Here is an 18,879-nt window from a genome sequence, read left to right on the forward strand (position 1 = left end):
GCACTATCTCGCTAACGCAGGAGACAGCGGTTGAGTATAACAAATGAATAAATGATGTTTGAATCTGCATAATTTTGTGAGATTATTGAAAGATGGAGCAGGTAAAAACCCATCTGTTCCCTCCAGCATGAAGAAGTGATTTGGGTTATTAGTTAAAAGTTTATGCCAAATTCCATAGACATATTTCCTCTCTTATCGTTCTCTAAGTGCTTTCCCCAGCATTCTTTTTTCTGCTTTACAGGAAGATGAATCTTTAAAATTGATGAAGTGCCTCATACCATGAAATATATAAAGATGTATAACAAGCTTATGTTTAGTGATTTGGGGTTACAGAATGCCATAAAAAAGTGAGTATGGACAAAGGTTGTGTGACTTTTAAAGAAGTTAGGTGGATCTGATAATGAAACAGGATTTAGGAACAAATGTATGCATTTGAATGTTCAAGAAAAAGAAATGTCTCAGGAGCTTAAGAATTTTGGGGATGTGTGTAGGAAGGTTGGTGACATGGGTCTTTAGTCATTACAGATTTGAAAATGGTTAAATCATTTGAGTTGCAGTACCAATAGACTAATGAAAGGAAAATATGTGAATACATGTGCCCTCAAAAGACTGTTGTAGATAATAGAGCTTTTATTGAAAATGTTACATGGCTTTAGGCATCTGACTTTGTAGTACTTATTGCAGTATTATCTGTATAGAAACAATATGTGTAACTTCATATGTTATTGGAGGATGAATTTTTTCTATTGATATTGACACTTAACATTTTTTATTAATGTTCAGCCAAAGTTACCATATGTTAAAAGTGTCTATATTGATTGTGAAAATTCATGCTCCAATTACCCATATATTATATGATATATTGTTATTTCAGATATTCCTTGTACAGATATTTTTAATTTTGAAAATTTCATATATTTTTATTTTCAGTGTACACTGATGACAAGACTCTTATTCCCAAGAACTCATCTCTAATTGTTGCAAGAGTACCCATTGATCCATCCCAGATGAAGAAGCCATGGTAAGTGGAACTGGTGTGTTGTTTTTGTGTAGTGATGGAAACTTTAACTGACGTTTGTGTGCATAATAAGTAAGGTGCTGCTTACTTGTACAGTGCTTAATGGATTCAAGCCCATAACATGTATTTGTTCAGTATTGCAAGGGATGTGAGAGAAAAAGAAAACTCATGAATCCATACCTGCATGCCCATCCTTGTGAACCTTCCTACCCTATTGACTACCCTGACAGCCTACATTAACAATACATATCAGCATGCCCTCTCTTACATCCCCCTCACTTTCCTGTGCTTTTGCTTACATACACAAACACACATATATATGTCCAAATAAACCCATTGGGAACAGAAAGACAGAGCTGCCAAGCTTTCGTCTATTTCTCTAAACATCTTAGGGCAACTGAAGATGCCCTGAAGATGAGACATAGATGAAAGCTTGACATCTGTCTTTGTGTTTCTTGTGGGTTTATTTGAATTTAATCTCCACAGGTACCATTGTGGTTCTTTTAACATACACATGCACTCATGTATGCCTGCACTCATGCATATACACACATGCATACATAGCCCAATGAAATTTAACCCAAGCAATTTAAAGTAATGAGAATAGGACACAGTGAAGGCCTCAGTGTGATTATTATATGGTGGGAAATAAGCTTCAAGAGTCTTTGAGTGAGAAGGGCATGGAAGTCAGCATCATCCTTAACCTATCACCAGAGATTGATATCAAGGGAATTTCAAACAAACTGCCTACCAGTAAATGTGAGAATAGCTTTTGAGTATATTTAGAAATTATTTAGAAAGCTGATCATATTACAAAAGGCCAAAACTAGAATATGCTTCACAAGTTTGGTCACCTCACATAAATAAGCACAAAGAGCTAAGAGAGAAGGTTCAAAGGAGGGCAACAAAGATGGTACCAAAATTAAGCAAATTGGGTTACAGAAAAAGGCTAAAGACTATATCGGCTGATCTTGGAAGAAAGGAGAGTGGGGGATGACATGATCACAATCTTTTAAGGTTTTAAACAAGATTGATGATGTGGACAATGAATATGTCCTTGGGAAATCTAGGGTTAGAGCAGTCAGAGGGCATCTTGTGAAATTAAGAAAAAAACAACTTTTGTAGTAGAATAGTGGTGGACAAATGTAATGTAATGGAGAAGATGGGTATTGGCGACTGCTTACATTAAGGGATTTCAAGATAGTTTACAATGTTCAAGACGTGAAGCCTCACAAGCATAAAACTCCCTCCCCCATATGTTACAAATACACGTTCATATATACTTTGATAATTTCTGTGTCTGCACATTTGTGTATACCTCTTTTAGACTGAACTGTATCACCTACAGATTCCCAGATTTTGCTTATATGAAATTATAGAGTTTGAGCCAGGTTTTAGGCTACCAACCACTAACCTTGAATGTTGTTTGTATAATCATATAGATCAGTTCACTGCATTCATCCTGGCAGGCTCAAATTTTAATCTCATGATGAAAGGCATGATCCAATGGCACTAGAGGTTGGTTTTGAAGACCAACAATAGTCACCTTTAAAGGTTCATAAATGCTACAGCTTCATATAGCACTTAAAGCCTCAAATTTTTGGGCTAGCTTCTATACTTCAAATGTGGCATGGTTTTTGTTACCATATGATGGCCTTGGGGGCTGTTTTGAGGTCACCAGGCTGATTCAGCCTTATAGGTTGCATATATTTCACTACATTCCTTCAGAGTAGGTAATCTAGGAACCTCAAATTAACATTTGATAGGAAATATTAGGAAAAGTTCTGAAAAAGAATCAGGCTGACTTACCATATTTGTTTGCTGTGCAGATATTTAAAGTTTGCACACCAGCCAGTGATGCACTGCCTGAGTTATTGCTGTTGAGTGACAGATTGTCTTCATCTCATTGCACAACCACCAGCATCCTTAGTTTTACATAGTTTGTTTTCACTTTATAATGATAATGACATGCTAACTCATTTGGAGACTTCGTTACTGTAACATAATAGATAGATAAAGATTATGTAAAATGTTTCTCTACACATCATAAGGTTTTTACACACAAATTATTTATAAAAATTTCATATATATATATATATATATATATATATATATATATATATATATATATATATATATATATATATATATATATCTTCTTTCTTTCTTTCATACTATTCGCCATTTCCCGCATTAGCGAGGTAGCGCAAGGAAACAAACGAAAGAAATGGCCCAACCCCCCCCATACACATGTATATACATACGTCCACACACGCAAATATACATACCTACACAGCTTTCCATGGTTTACCCCAGACGCTTCACATGCCTTGATTCAATCCACTGACAGCACGTCAACCCCGGTATACCACATCGCTCCAATTCACTCTTTTCCTTGCCCTCCTTTCACCCTCCTGCATGTTCAGGCCCCGATCACACAAAATCTTTTTCACTCCATCTTTCCACCTCCAATTTGGTCTCCCTCTTCTCCTTGCTCCCTCCACCTCCGACACATATATCCTCTTGGTCAATCTTTCCTCACTCATCCTCTCCATGTGCCCAAACCACTTCAAAACACCCTCTTCTGCTCTCTCAACCACGCTCTTTTTATTTCCACACATCTCTCTTACCCTTACGTTACTCACTCGATCAAACCACCTCACACCACACATTGTCCTCAAACATCTCATTTCCAGCACATCCATCCTCCTGCGCACAACTCTATCCATAGCCCACGCCTCGCAACCATACAACATTGTTGGAACCACTATTCCTTCAAACATACCCATTTTTGCTTTCCGAGATAATGTTCTCGACTTCCACACATTCTTCAAGGCCCCCAGAATTTTCGCCCCCTCCCCCACCCTATGATCCACTTCCGCTTCCATGGTTCCATCCGCTGCCAGATCCACTCCCAGATATCTAAAACACTTCACTTCCTCCAGTTTTTCTCCATTCAAACTCACCTCCCAATTGACTTGACCCTCAACCCTACTGTACCTAATAACCTTGCTCTTATTCACATTTACTCTTAACTTTCTTCTTCCACACACTTTACCAAACTCAGTCACCAGCTTCTGCAGTTTCTCACATGAATCAGCCACCAGCGCTGTATCATCAGCGAACAACAACTGACTCACTTCCCAAGCTCTCTCATCCCCAACAGACTTCATACTTGCCCCTCTTTCCAAAACTCTTGCATTCACCTCCCTAACAACCCCATCCATAAACAAATTAAACAACCATGGAGACATCACACACCCCTGCCGCAAACCTACATTCACTGAGAACCAATCACTTTCCTCTCTTCCTACACGTACACATGCCTTACATCCTCGATAAAAACTTTTCACTGCTTCTAACAACTTTCCTCCCACACCATATATTCTTAATACCTTCCACAGAGCATCTCTATCAACTCTATCATATGCCTTCTCCAGATCCATAAATGCTACATACAAATCCATTTGCTTTTCTAAGTATTTCTCACATACATTCTTCAAAGCAAACACCTGATCCACACATCCTCTACCACTTCTGAAACCACACTGCTCTTCCCCAATCTGATGCTCTGTACATGCCTTCACCCTCTCAATCATATATATATATATATATATATATATATATATATATATATATATATATATAATTTTTTTTTTTTTTTTTTTGCTTTGTCGCTGTCTCCCGCGTTTGCGAGGTAGCGCAAGGAAACAGACGAAAGAAATGGCCCAACCCACCCCCATACACATGTATATACACACGTCCACACACGCAAATATACATACCTACACAGCTTTCCATGGTTTACCCCAGACGCTTCACATGCCCTGATTCAATCCACTGACAGCACGTCAACCCCGATATACCACATCGATCCAATTCACTCTATTCCTTGCCCTCCTTTCACCCTCCTGCATGTTCAGGCCCCAATCACACAAAATCTTTTTCACTCCATCTTTCCACCTCCAATTTGGTCTCCCACTTCTCCTCGTTCCCTCCACCTCCGACACATATATCCTCTTGGTCAATCTTTCCTCACTCATTCTCTCCATGTGCCCAAACCATTTCAAAACACCCTCTTCTGCTTTCTCAACCACGCTCTTTTTATTTCCACACATCTCTCTTACCCTTACGTTACTTACTCGATCAAACCACCTCACACCACACATTGTCCTCAAACATCTCATTTCCAGCACATCCATCCTCCTGCGCACAACTCTCTCCATAATCCACGCCTCGCAACCATACAACATTGTTGGAACCACTATTCCTTCAAACATACCCATTTTTGCTTTCCGAGATAATGTTCTCGACTTCCACACATTCTTCAAGGCTCCCAGAATTTTCGCCCCCTCCCCCACCCTATGATCCACTTCCGCTTCCATGGTTCCATCCGCTGCCAGATCCACTCCCAGATATCTAAAACATTTCACTTCCTCCAGTTTTTCTCCATTCAAACTCACCTCCCAATTGAATTGACCCTCCACCCTACTGTACCTAATAACCTTGCTCTTATTCACATTTACTCTTAACTTTCTTCTTTCACACACTTTACCAAACTCAGTCACCAGCTTCTGCAGTTTCTCACATGAATCAGCCACCGGTGCTGTATCATCAGCGAACAACAACTGACTCACTTCCCAAGCTCTCTCATCCTCAACAGACTTCATACTTGCCCCTCTTTCCAAAACTCATGCATTCACCTCCCTAACAACCCCATCCATAAACAAATTAAACAACCATGGAGACATCACACACCCCTGCCGCAAACCTACATTCACTGAGAACCAATCACTTTCCTCTCTTCCTACACGTACACATGCCTTACATCCTCGATAAAAACTTTTCACTGCTTCTAACAACTTGCCTCCCACACCATATATTCTTAATACCTTCCACAGAGCATCTCTATCAACTCTATCATATGCCTTCTCCAGATCCATAAATGCTACATACAAATCCATTTGCTTTTCTAAGTATTTCTCACATACATTCTTCAAAGCAAACACCTGATGCACACATCCTCTACCACTTCTGAAACCACACTGCTCTTGCCCAATCTGATGCTCTGTACATGCCTTCACCCTCTCAATCAATACCCTCCCATATAATTTACCAGGAATACTCAACAAACTTATACCTCTGTAATATGAGCACTCACTCTTATCCCCTTTGCCTTTGTACAATGGCACTACGCACGCATTCTGCCAATCCTCAGGCACCTCACCATGAGTCATACATACATTAAATAACCTTACCAACCAGTCTATATATATATATATATATATATATATATATATATATATATATATATATATATATATATATATATATTTATATATATTGGGAGGTAAGTTTGAATGGAGAAAAACTGGAGGAAGTAAAGTGTTTTAGATATCTGGCAGTGGATCTGGCAGCTGATGGAACCATGGAAGCGGAAGTGAATCATAGGGTGGGGGAGGGGGCGAAAATCCTAGGAGCCTTGAAGAATGTTTGGAAGTTGAGAACATTATCTTGGAAAGCAAAAATGGGTATGTTTGAAGGAATAGTGGTTCCAACAATGTTGTATGGTTGCGAGGCATGGGCTATGGATAGAGTTGTGTGGAGGAGGGTGGATGTGCTGGAAATGAGATGTTAGAGGACAATATGTGGTGTGAGGTGGTTTGATTAAGTAATGTAAGGGTAAGAGAGATGTGTGGAAATAAAAAGAGCATGGTTGAGAGAGCAGAAGAGGGTGTTTTGAAATGGTTTGGGCACATGGAGAGAATGAGTGAGGAAAGATTGACCAAGAGGGTATATGTGTCAGAGGTGGAGGGAACGAGGAGAAGTGGGAGACCAAAATGGAGGTGGAAAGATGGAGTGAAAAAGATTTTGAGTGATCGGGGCCTGAACATGCAGGAGGGTGAAAGGCGGGCAAGGAATAGTGTGAATTGGATCGATGTGGTATACCGGGGTCGACGTGCTGTCAATGGATTGAACCAGGGCATGTGAAGTGTCGGGTAAACCATGGAAAGTTGTGTGGGGCCTGGATGTGGAAAGGGAGCTGTGGTTTCGGGCATTATTGCATGACAGCTATAGACTGAGTGTGAACGAATGGGGCCTTTGTTGTCTTTTCCTAGCACTACCTCGCACACATGAGGGGGTAGGGGGGTGTTATTCCATGTGTGGCAAGGTGGTGATGGGAATAAGTAAAGGCAGACAGTATGAGTTATGTACATGTGTATATATGTTTATGTCTGTGTGTGTATATACATGTGTACATTGAGATGTATAGGTGTGTATATTTGCGTGTGTGGACGTGTATGTATATACATATGTATGTGGGTGGGTTGGGCCATTCTTTGGTATGTTTCTTTGCGCTACCTCGCTAACGCGGGAGACAGTGACAAAGCAAAATAATAGGACAAGAGCAAGGGAAGGAGTAGCAGTACTCCTGAAACAGGAGTTGTGGGAGTATGTGATAGAATGTAAGAAAGTAAATTCTCGATTAATATGGGTAAAACTGAAAGTTGATTGAGAGAGATGGGTGATTATTGGTGCATATGCACCTGGGCATGAGAAGAAAGATCATGAGAGGCAAGTGTTTTGGGAGCAGCTGAATAAGTGTGTTAGTGGTTTTGATGCACGAGACCGGGTTATAGTGATGGGTGATTTGAATGCAAAGGTGAGTAATGTGGCAGTTGAGGGAATAATTGGTATACATGGGGTGTTCAGTGTTGTAAATGGAAATGGTGAAGAGCTTGTAGATTTATGTGCTGAAAAAGGACTGATGATTGGGAATACCTGGTTTAAAAAGCGAGATATACATAAGTATACTTATGTAAGTAGGAGAGATGGCCAGAGAGCGTTATTGGATTACGTGTTAATTGACAGGCGCGCGAAAGAGAGACTTTTGGATGTTAATGTGCTGAGAGGTGCAACTGGAGGGATGTCTGATCATTATCTTGTGGAGGCTAAGGTGAAGATTTGTATGGGTTTTCAGAAAAGAAGAGTGAATGTTGGGGTGAAGAGAGTGGTGAGAGTAAGTGAGCTTGGGAAGGAGACTTGTGTGAGGAAGTACCAGGAGAGACTGAGTATAGAATGGAAAAAGGCGAGAACAATGGAAGTAAGGGGAGTGGGGGAGGAATGGGATGTATTTAGGGAATCAGTGATGGATTGCGCAAAAGATGCTTGTGGCATGAGAAGAGTGGGAGGTGGGTTGATTAGAAAGGGTAGTGAGTGGTGGGATGAAGAAGTAAGAGTATTAGTGAAAGAGAAGAGAGAGGCATTTGGACGATTTTTGCAGGGAAAAAATGCCATTGAGTGGGAGATGTATAAAAGAAAGAGACAGGAGGTCAAGAGAAAGGTGCAAGAGGTGAAAAAAAGGGCAAATGAGAGTTGGGGTGAGAGAGTATCATTAAATTTTCGGGAGAATAAAAAGATGTTCTGGAAGGAGGTAAATAAAGTGCGTAAGACAAGGGAGCAAATGGGAACTTCAGTGAAGGGCGCAAATGGGGAGGTGATAACAAGTAGTGGTGATGTGAGAAGGAGATGGAGTGAGTATTTTGAAGGTTTGTTGAATGTGTTTGATGATAGAGTGAGAGGTATAGGGTGTTTTGGTCGAGGTGGTGCGCAAAGTGAGAGGGTTAGGGAAAATGATTTGGTAAACAGAGAAGAGGTAGTAAAAGCTTTGCGGAAGATGAAAGCCGGCAAGGCAGCAGGTTTGGATGGTATTGCAGTGGAATTTATTAAAAAAGGGGGTGACTGTATTGTTGACTGGTTGGTAAGGTTATTTAATGTATGTATGACTCATGGTGAGGTGCCTGAGGATTGGCGGGATGCGTGCGTAGTGCCATTGTACAAAGGCAAAGGGGATAAGAGTGAGTGCTCAAATTACAGAGGTATAAGTTTGTTGAGTATTCCTGGTAAATTATATGGGAGGATATTGATTGAGAGGGTGAAGGCATGTACAGAGCATCAGATTGGGGAAGAGCAGTGTGGTTTCAGAAGTGGTAGAGGATGTGTGGATCAGGTGTTTGCTTTGAAGAATGTATGTGAGAAATACTTAGAAAAGCAAATGGATTTGTATGTAGCATTTATGGATATGGAGAAGGCATATGATAGAGTTGATAGAGATGCTCTGTGGAAGGTATTAAGAATATATGGTGTGGGAGGCAAGTTGTTAGAAGCAGTGAAAAGTTTTTATCGAGGATGTAAGGCATGTGTACGTGTAGGAAGAGAGGAAAGTGATTGGTTCTCAGTGAATGTAGGTTTGTGGCAGGGGTGTGTGATGTCTCCATGGTTGTTTAATTTGTTTATGGATGGGGTTGTTAGGGAGGTGAATGCAAGAGTTTTGGAAAGAGGGGCAAGTATGAAGTCTGTTCGGGATGAGAGAGCTTGGGAAGTGAGTCAGTTGTTGTTCGCTGATGATACAGCGCTGGTGGCTGATTCATGTGAGAAACTGCAGAAGCTGGTGACTGAGTTTGGTAAAGTGTGTGAAAGAAGAAAGTTAAGAGTAAATGTGAATAAGAGCAAGGTTATTAGGTACAGTAGGGTTGAGGGTCAAGTCAGTTGGGAGGTGAGTTTGAATGGAGAAAAACTGGAGGAAGTGAAGTGTTTTAGATATCTGGGAGTGGATCTGGCAGCGGATGGAACCATGGAAGCGGAAGTGGATCATAGGGTGGGGGAGGGGGCGAAAATTCTGGGAGCCTTATAGAATGTGTGGAAGTCGAGAACATTATCTCGGAAAGCAAAAATGGGTATGTTTGAAGGAATAGCGGTTCCAACAATGTTGTATGGTTGCAAGGCGTGGGCTATGGATAGAGTTGTGAGCAGGAGGATGGATGTGCTGGAAATGAGATGTTTGAGGACAATGTGTGGTGTGAGGTGGTTTGATCGAGTAAGTAACGTAAGGGTAAGAGAGATGTGTGGAAATAAAAAGAGCGTGGTTGAGAGAGCAGAAGAGGGTGTTTTGAAATGGTTTGGGCACATGGAGAGAATGAGTGAGGAAAGATTGATCAAGAGGATATATGTGTCGGAGGTGGAGGGAACGAGGAGAAGAGGGAGACCAAATTGGAGGTGGAAAGATGGAGTGAAAAAGATTTTGTGTGATCGGGGCCTGAACATGCAGAAGGGTGAAAGGAGGGCAAGGAATAGAGTGAATTGGAGCGATGTGGTATACCGGGGTTGACGTGCTGTCAGTGGATTGAATCAAGGCATGTGAAGCGTCTGGGGTAAACCATGGAAAGCTGTGTAGGTATGTATATTTGCGTGTGTGGACGTATGTATATACATGTGTATGGGGGTGGGTTGGGCCATTTCTTTCGTCTGTTTCCTTGCGCTACCTCGCAAACGCGGGAGACAGCGACAAGGAAAAAAAAAAAAAAATAATAATAATAATAATAATAATAATAATAATAATATATATGAATGTTGGGGTGAAGAGGGTGGTGAGAGTAAGTGAGCTTGGGAAGGAGACTTGTGTGAGGAAGTACCAGGAGAGACTGAGTACAGAATGGGAAAAGGTGAGAACAATTGAAGTAAGGGGAGTGGGGGAGGAATGTGATGTATTTAGGGAATCAGTGATGGATTGCACAAAAGATGCTTGTGGCATGAGAAGAGTGGGAGGTGGGTTGATTAGAAAGGGTAGTGAGTGGTGGGATGAAGAAGTAAGAGTATTAGTGAAAGAGAAGAGAGAGGCATTTGGACGATTTTTGCAGGGAAAAAATGCAATTGAGTGGGAGATGTATAAAAGAAAGAGACAGGAGGTCAAGAGAAAGGTGCAAGAGTTGAAAAAGAGGGCAAATGAGAGTTGGTGTGAGAGAGTATCTTTAAATTTTTGGGAGAATAAAAAGATGTTCTGGAAGGAGGTAAATAAAGTGCGTAAGACAAGGGAGCAAATGGGAACTTCAGTGAAGGGCGCAAATAGGGAGGTGATAACAAGTAGTGGTGATGTGAGAAGGAGATGGAGTGAGTATTTTTAAGGTTTGTTGAATGTGTTTGATGATAGAGTGGCAGATATAGGGTGATTTGGTCGAGGTGATGTGCAGAGTGAGAGGGTTAGGGAAAATGATTTGGTAAGCAGAGAAGAGGTAGTAAAAGCTTTGCGGAAGATGAAAGCCGGCAAGGCAGCAGGTTTGGATGGTATTGCAGTGGAATTTATTAAAAAAGGGGGTGACTGTATTATTGACTGGTTGGTAAGGTTATTTGATGTATGTATGACTCATGGTGAGGTGCGTGAGGATTGGAGGAATGCGTGCATAGTGCCATTGTACAAAGACATAGGGGATAAGAGTGAGTGCTCAAATTACAGAGGTATAAGTTTGTTGAGTATTCCTGGTAAATTATATGGGAGGGTATTGATTGAGAGGGTGAAGGCATGTACCGAGCATCAGATTGGGGAAGAGCAGTGTGGTTTCAGAAGTGGTAGAGGATGTGTGCATCAGGTGTTTGCTTTGAAGAATGTATGTGATAAATACTTAGAAAAGCAAATGGATTTGTATGTAGCATTTATGGATCTGGAGAAGGTATATGATAGAGTTGATAGCGATACTCTGTGGAAGGTATTACGAATATATGGTGTGGGAGGCAAGTTGTTAGAAGCAGTGAAAAGTTTTTATCAAGGATGTAAGGCATGTGTACGTGTAGGAAGAGAGGAAAGTGATTGGTTCTCTGTGAATGTAGGTTTGCAGCAGGGTGTGTGATGTCTCCATGGTTGTTTAATTTGTTTATGGATGGGGTTGTTAGGGAGTTGAATGCAAGAGTTTTGGAAAGGGGCAAGTATGAAGTCTGTTGGGGATGAGAGAGCTTGGGAAGTGAGTAAGTTGTTGTTCGCTTATGATATAGCGCTGGTGGCTGATTCATGTGAGAAACTGCAGAAGCTGGTGACTGAGTTTGGTAAAGTGTGTGAAAGAAGAAAGTTAAGAGTAAATGTGAATAAGAGCAAGGTAATTAGGTACAGTAGGGTTGAGGGTCAAGTCAGTTGGGAGGTAAGTTTGAATGGAGAAAAACTGGAGGAAGTAAAGTGTTTTAGATGTGTGGGAGTGGATCTGGCAGTGGATGGAACCATGGAAGCGGAAGTGGATCATAGGGTGGGGGAGGGGGCGAAAATCCTGGGAGCCTTGAAGAATGTGTGGAAGTCGAGAACATTATCTCGGAAAGCAAAAATGGGTATGTTTGAAGGAATAGTGGTTCCAACAATGTTGTATGGTTGCGAGGCGTGGGCTATGGATAGAGTTGTGAGCAGGAGGATGGATGTGCTGGAAATGAGATGTTTGAGGACAATGTGTGGTGTGAGGTGGTTTGATCGAGTAAGTAACGTAAGGGTAAGAGAGATGTGTGGAAATAAAAAGAGCGTGGTTGACAGAGCAGAAGAGTGTGTTTTGAAATGGTTTGGGCACATGGAGAGAATGAGTGAGGAAAGATTGACCAAGAGGATATATGTGTCGGAGGTGGAGGGAACGAGGAGAAGTGGGAGACCAAATTGGAGGTGGAAAGATGGAGTGAAACAGATTTATTGTGATTGGGGCCTGAACATGCAGGAGGGTGAAAGGAGGGCAAGGAATAGAGTGAATTGGATCGATGTGGTATACCGGGGTTTACGTGCTGTCAGTGGATTGAATCAGGTCATGTGAAGCGTCTGGGGTAAACCATGGAAAGCTGTTTAGGTATGTATATTTGCGTGTGTGGACGTATGTATATACATATGTATTGGGGTGGGTTGGGTCATTTCTTTCGTCTGTTTCCTTGCGCTACCTCGCAAACGCAGGAGACAGCGACAAAGCAAAAAAAAAAAAAAAAAAATATATATGTAAGTAGGAGAGATGGCCAGAGAGCGTTATTGGATTACGTGTTAATTGATAGGCGCACGAAAGAGAGACTTCTGGATGTTAATGTGTTGAGAGGTGCAACTGGAGGGATGTCTGATCATTATCTTGTGGAGGCGAAGGTGAAGATTTGTAGGGGTTTTCAGAAAAGAAGAGAGAATTTTGGGGTGAAGAGAGTGGTGAGAGTAAGAAAGCTTGGGAAGGAGACTTGTGTTAGGAAGTACCAGGAGAGACTGAGTACCAAATGGAAAAAGGTGAGAACAAAGGATGTGAGGGGAGTGGGGGAGGAATGGGATATATTTAGGGAATCAGTGATGGGTTGCGCAAAAGATGCTTGTGGCATGAGAAGCGTGGGAGGTGTGTTGATTAGAAAGTGTAGTGAGTGAGTGGGTGAAGAAGTAAGATTGTTAGCAAAGAGAAGAGAGAGGCATTTGGACGATTTTTGCAGGGAAAAAATGCAAATGAGTGGGAGATGTATAAAAGAAAGAGGCAGGAGGTCAAGAGAAAGGTGCAAGAGGTGAAAAAGAGGGCAAATGAGAGTTGGTGTGAGAGAGTATCATTAGATTTTAGGGAAAATTAAAAGATGTTTTGGAAGGGGGTAAATAAAGTGCGTAAGACAAGGGAGCAAATGGGAACTTCAGTGAAGGGGACTAATGGGGAGGTGATAACAAGTATTGGTGATGTGAAAAGGAGATGGAGTGAGTATTTTGAAGGTTTGTTGAATGTGTTTTATGATAGAGTGGCAGATATAGGGTGTTTTGGTCGAGGTGGTGTGCAAAGTGAGAGGGTTAGGGAAAATGATTTGGTGAACAGAGAAGAGGTAGTAAAAGTGTTGCGGAAGATGAAAGCCAGCAAGGCAGCAGGTTTGGATGGTATTGCAGTGGAATTTATTAAAAAAGGGGGTGACTGTATTGTTGACTGGTTGGTAAGGTTATTTAATGTATGTATGACTCATTGTGAGGTGCCTGAGGATTGGCGGAATGCGTGCATAGTGCCATTGTACAAAGGCAAAGGGGATAAGAGTGAGTGCTCAAATTATAGAGGTATAAGTTTGTTGAGTATTCCTGGTAAATTATATGGGAGGGTATTGATTGAGAGGATGAAGGAATGTACAGAGCATCAGATAGGGGAAGAGCAGTGTGGTTTCAGGAGTGGTAGAGGATGTATGGATCAGGTGTTTGCTTTGAAGAAAGTATGTGAGAAATACTTAGAAAAGCAAATGGATTTGTATGTAGCATTTATGGATCTGGAGAAGGCATATGTTAAGAGTTGATAGAGATGCTCTGTGGAAGGTATTAAGAATATATGGTGTGGGAGGCACGTTGTTAGAAGTAGTGAAAAGTTTTTATCGAGGATGTAAGGCATGTGTACGTGTAGGAAGAGAGGAAAGTGATTGGTTCTCAGTGAATGTAGGTTTGCGGCAGGGGTGTGTGATGTCTCTATGGTTGTTTAATTTGTTTATGGATGGGGTTGTTAGGGAGGTATATGCAAGAGTTTTGGAAAGAGGGGCAAGTATGCAGTCTGTTGTGGATGAGAGAGCTTGGGAAGTGAGTCAATTGTTGTTCTCTGATGATACAACACTGGTGGCTGATTCATGTGAGAAACTGCAGAAGCTAGTGACTGAGTTTGGTAAAGTGTGTGAAAGAAGAAAGCTAAGAGTAAATGTGAATAAGAGCAAGGTTGTTAGGTACAGTAGGGTTGAGGGTCAAGTCAATTGAGAGGTAAGTTTGAATGGAGAAAAACTGGAGGAAGTAAAGTGTTTTAGATATCTGGGAGTGGATCTGGCAGCGGATGGAACCATGGAAGTGGAAGTGAATCATAGGGTGGGGGAGGGGGTGAAAATTCCGGGAGCCTTGAAGAATGTTTGGAAGTCGAGAACATTATCTCGGAAAGCAAAAATGGCTATGTTTGAAGGAATAGTGGTTCCAACAATGTTGTATCGCTGCAAGGAGTGGGCAATGGATAGAGTTGTGCGTAGGAGGGTGGATGTGCTGGAAAGGAGATGTTTGAGGACAATATGCGGTGTGAGGTGGTTTGATTGAGTAAGTAATATAAGGGTGAGAGAGATGTGTGGAAATAAAAAGAGTGTGGTTGAGAGAGCAGAAGAGGGTGTTTTGAAATGGTTTGGTCACATGGAGAGAATGAGTGAGGGAAGATTGGCCAAGAGGATATATGTGTCAGAGGTGGAGGGAACGAGGAGAAGTGGGAGACCAAATTGGAGGTGAAAAGATAGAGTGAAAAAGATTTTGAGTGATCAGGGCCTGAACCTGCAGGAGGGTGAAAGGCGTGCAAGGAATAAAGTGAATTTGAACGATGTGGTATACCGGGGTCGACGTGCTGTCAGTGGATTGAACCAGGGCATGTGAAGCGTCTGGGGTAAACCATGGAAAGTTCTGTAGGGCTTGGATGTGGAAAGGGAGCTGTGGTTTCGTTGCATTATTACATGACAGCTAGAGACTGAGTGTGAACGTGGCCTTTGTTGTCTTTTCCCAGTGCTACCTCGCACATATGAGGGGGGAGGGGGTTGTTATTCCATGTATGGCGAGGTGGTGATGGGAATAAATAAAGGCAGAAAGTGTGAATTGTGTACATGTGTATATATGTATATGTCTGTGTGTGTATATATATGTGTACATTGAGATGTATAGGTATGTATATTTGCGTGTGTGGACGTGTATGTGGGTGGGTTGGGCCATTCTTTCGTCTGTTTCCTTGCCCTACTTGCTAATGCGGGAGACAGCAACAAAGCAAAATAAATAAAAAATAAGTATATATTTATCACATATTCATTGTTTTATTCTCATTTAAGGATTTTCTTTAAACATAAAATCTCTCTCTTTACAACACTGAACTCATACAGCTCATTCTTCATAAGTCCATATTTCGTATGGTGAGTACTGAGTACTGCCTTTTGGCAAAATGGTAGGAGCAATAAATAGAAGTAGTATGTAGGAACATTTAGGTAGGACTGTTTGGTAGAAGTATTAGGTATGAACATTAGGTATAAGTAGTCAGTTGGAACATTAGGTAGAAGACTGCAAACACTGTACTAGACTGGCCCTCTGCCAGTGGCTTGTTAACGGTGTGGCATTAAAGGCTAAGAAACAGCACTGAAGTTCACCAATTTTAGAGACTATTGCTGTGGCCACCCCCTTCAAGGAGTCGCAGAAGGGAACATGCATCAGATATATAGATAGATCGATAAGTATTATTCACAATTTATTTTATTTGTAATTACTCAAGGACCAATTTCTGCGAATGAGTCCTTGTGTTACCTTTTACCTCTTTCTAAAGGCTCTTGCAGCCCAGGGATGTGCCAATGCCAGTAGCAGGGAAATGTAGACTCCTTTTGAGTATGTTTATTGATGAGACTGTACTAATTTTACAGCCTTGCCAGAGATGACTGTTCATTTGCAGTACCACCTTGAGTAAGCAGAGTTGGGTTGCACCGTATTCACAGTTTTATATGCAGTAATCCATTCTTATTTCTTCTGCATCACAGTCATGATCTCTTTCCTGTTATGATTAAATCATGATCAGCTTTCAATGAATCAATTTCATCATCATTAGTTCTTGAGAGAATCAGTTATTTACGGGGTTGAGTGCACACAGCTCCAAAATATAGGAACTCATTTAAGAGATCGGCTGGGCTGTACCTTCCCTCTCTATTATATGGGTAATTGACTGGGCAAGATTTTTTTCTTGTTTGCTAATTATTGCTGTTTTTTATGCAAGCCGAACCCTCATACCAGGAAAGCATGCTTTTGGATTTGGATGGTGGGAAGAGTCAACCTGCCCAGTTATGGTTGTATTCACCATGTGGAGCTTGTCCAGGTATAGCTGCAGATTGGTTATAAGTGGTTTTACCAATTTGGAAATTGAAAACTATTGAAAACACTCTAATACCTTTTCCACAGTGTACCAGCCAGGAGAGAAGATTATACTATATGTACCAAGTTCTCAGAAGGCCCACTTGTGTTTGTGATCACTGTTGGATAGAAAACTTCCCAGTTGTAAACATGTAGAGGCAGTCAACACTGAGTAAACAAAAATCCCCATATATCATCACAAAACAGTTGCTGCTTCTTGGTACCTGTTGATCCTAGCCAAGTTAAAGTTTTTATGGCTTTTTTGAAAACTTTCATGCCTTTCCTGACAAAATATCAGGCTGACATGCCTCTCGTAGGGCTTGACCACTATGATAGGATTGGTAAAATATTGGAAAAGCATTATCTTGACATGATGAACCCAGATTTTGCAAAAGCATTCTACAAAATTACAAAAGCATTTGACAAAATGTAACCATGGTGTTCTAGCATGTAAATGCAAAAGGTGGAAATGAATGGAAAAATTAGGAGATGAGTAGAATTTTTTCAACCAAGCAATCACAGCACATAGTTGTAAACCATGCCATCTCCAGTGTCTCCATGGTACAAAGCTCAGTGTCCAAGGAAGTGACATTGATGCAAGCACAGTTTCTTATCATCCTTTGCAGATTATACAAGAGTAGATATGAAAAATCACATCAGTGGAGGATGCTGAAAGGCTACAGAGAAACATAAATGAAGTCCTCCTTTGGGGAAATAAAGAAATCAGAAACAGTACAAAATACTTGACAGACACAGATGCTGTCATGAACCATTTGAACAGTATGAAAGACCTTATAGTAATAATGTCTAATGACCTCACCTTCAGTGAACACAACAGAACAACGGTTGCCTCCTACTGAGGGATGGGTAGCAGGATTGTGCGACTTTCAGAATGAAAAGAAAATACAATGATATTCATTGTGCTAATTCTTTCACATATTGAATGCTGTTGTGTACTAACATCACCCTACAAGGCAGGTGAGATTGCAAAATTAGAAAGTGTTCACAGCCCATACTGATATGGTAAAGAAACGAAATTGCTGGGAGCTGCTGAAATCTCTTGAGGATATACTCCCTGTAGTGCAGATGGGAGAGGTAAATCTTTTTTTTATATATTTATTATACTTTGTCACTGTCTCCTGTGTTAGCATGATTACTATGTTGCCAATGTCAGGTAAAGGGTGAGCCATTTTGATAACTGTTTCATTCCCTACACCTCAAAGCTTTGGAACTTTCTATGTTCTCATGTCTTTTCCAATAACTATGACCTGGCACATTTTAAAAGGCTGCTTTTTCACTTCCTCAAAATTTCATGAATGCTTTCTGTTGTCTCCTCTTAATTTTCATAATTCTTCCAATATTTTAATTAAGGCCTGACCTTGATGTGGACTTCAGTCTTGAGCCTCCAACATAGATATATATGGTTTGGTTAAAGAAGAGGTGGTGAAAGCCTTGTGGAAGATGTAATTGTACTCAGCAGTTTTTTAAACCATCACCGACTCCCCGCCGGTGCACATTAGCTTTCTGTTGTCCCTGTTATCATTGTAATTTATACAGTATATTTCAGGCATTTTTCTCAAGTATACCTGAATTTATAAAATATTTGTTGAAACAAATTTTTTAGGTATTTATACTTAGACTTATCATTCACTACATCTGATGATAACTTATTCCAGTGTTCAACACACCTATGGGAAAAGAAACTAGGTAGGAGCCTCTGCAAACACTGCGCTAGAATTGCCTGTGGCCTGTTAAGTGTGAGGCACTAAAGGCTAGGAAGTGGCTGTGGAGTTCTTTTGTTATGGAGACTGTTGCCATGACCACCCCTTTGAGGGAGTTCCAGTTGGAACAGGCATCAAGAGATACAGATAGTGAGATAGATGTATAGATAGCTTAAATGCTGTGATCAGGTCATCTCTCACCTACTCTTCTTTCTTTCTTTCAAGGTGTGCAAATTAAGCCATGAGCCTTTCCCTGTAACTCAATTCCCCAAAATCTAGTACTATCTTGTTGCCCTCCGCTGAACCTTTACTCTCAGTTCTTTGTGCTTCTTAGGTGCTGTTTGTATTAGCCATGTACTCATTCATTCTGTTCCATTCATTCACCTCTTTCATCCTTTGAAATTACTTCTTACATCTTTTACTTTTTTCTGTTTAACAATGTCCTTGCCTAATTGTATTATGGTATG

General features: G+C 41.0%; 1 protein-coding gene across 8 annotated transcripts in view; it reads left to right on the forward strand.

The window, feature by feature from the left end:
* Positions 1–18,879, forward strand: part of snama (something that sticks like glue) — a 301,283-nt gene that overhangs the window by 80,366 nt on the left and 202,038 nt on the right. For all 8 annotated transcript variants that reach the window (XM_071664963.1, XM_071664959.1, XM_071664964.1 and 5 more), the window contains exon 3: positions 931–1,021. In XM_071664963.1, coding sequence (XP_071521064.1) covers positions 931–1,021 — 91 coding nt within the window. The remainder of the gene's footprint in view (positions 1–930; positions 1,022–18,879) is intronic.

Source organism: Panulirus ornatus, chromosome 9 (assembly GCF_036320965.1).
Source record: "Panulirus ornatus isolate Po-2019 chromosome 9, ASM3632096v1, whole genome shotgun sequence".
In the NCBI taxonomy this organism is placed as follows: Eukaryota; Metazoa; Arthropoda; class Malacostraca; order Decapoda; family Palinuridae; genus Panulirus; species Panulirus ornatus.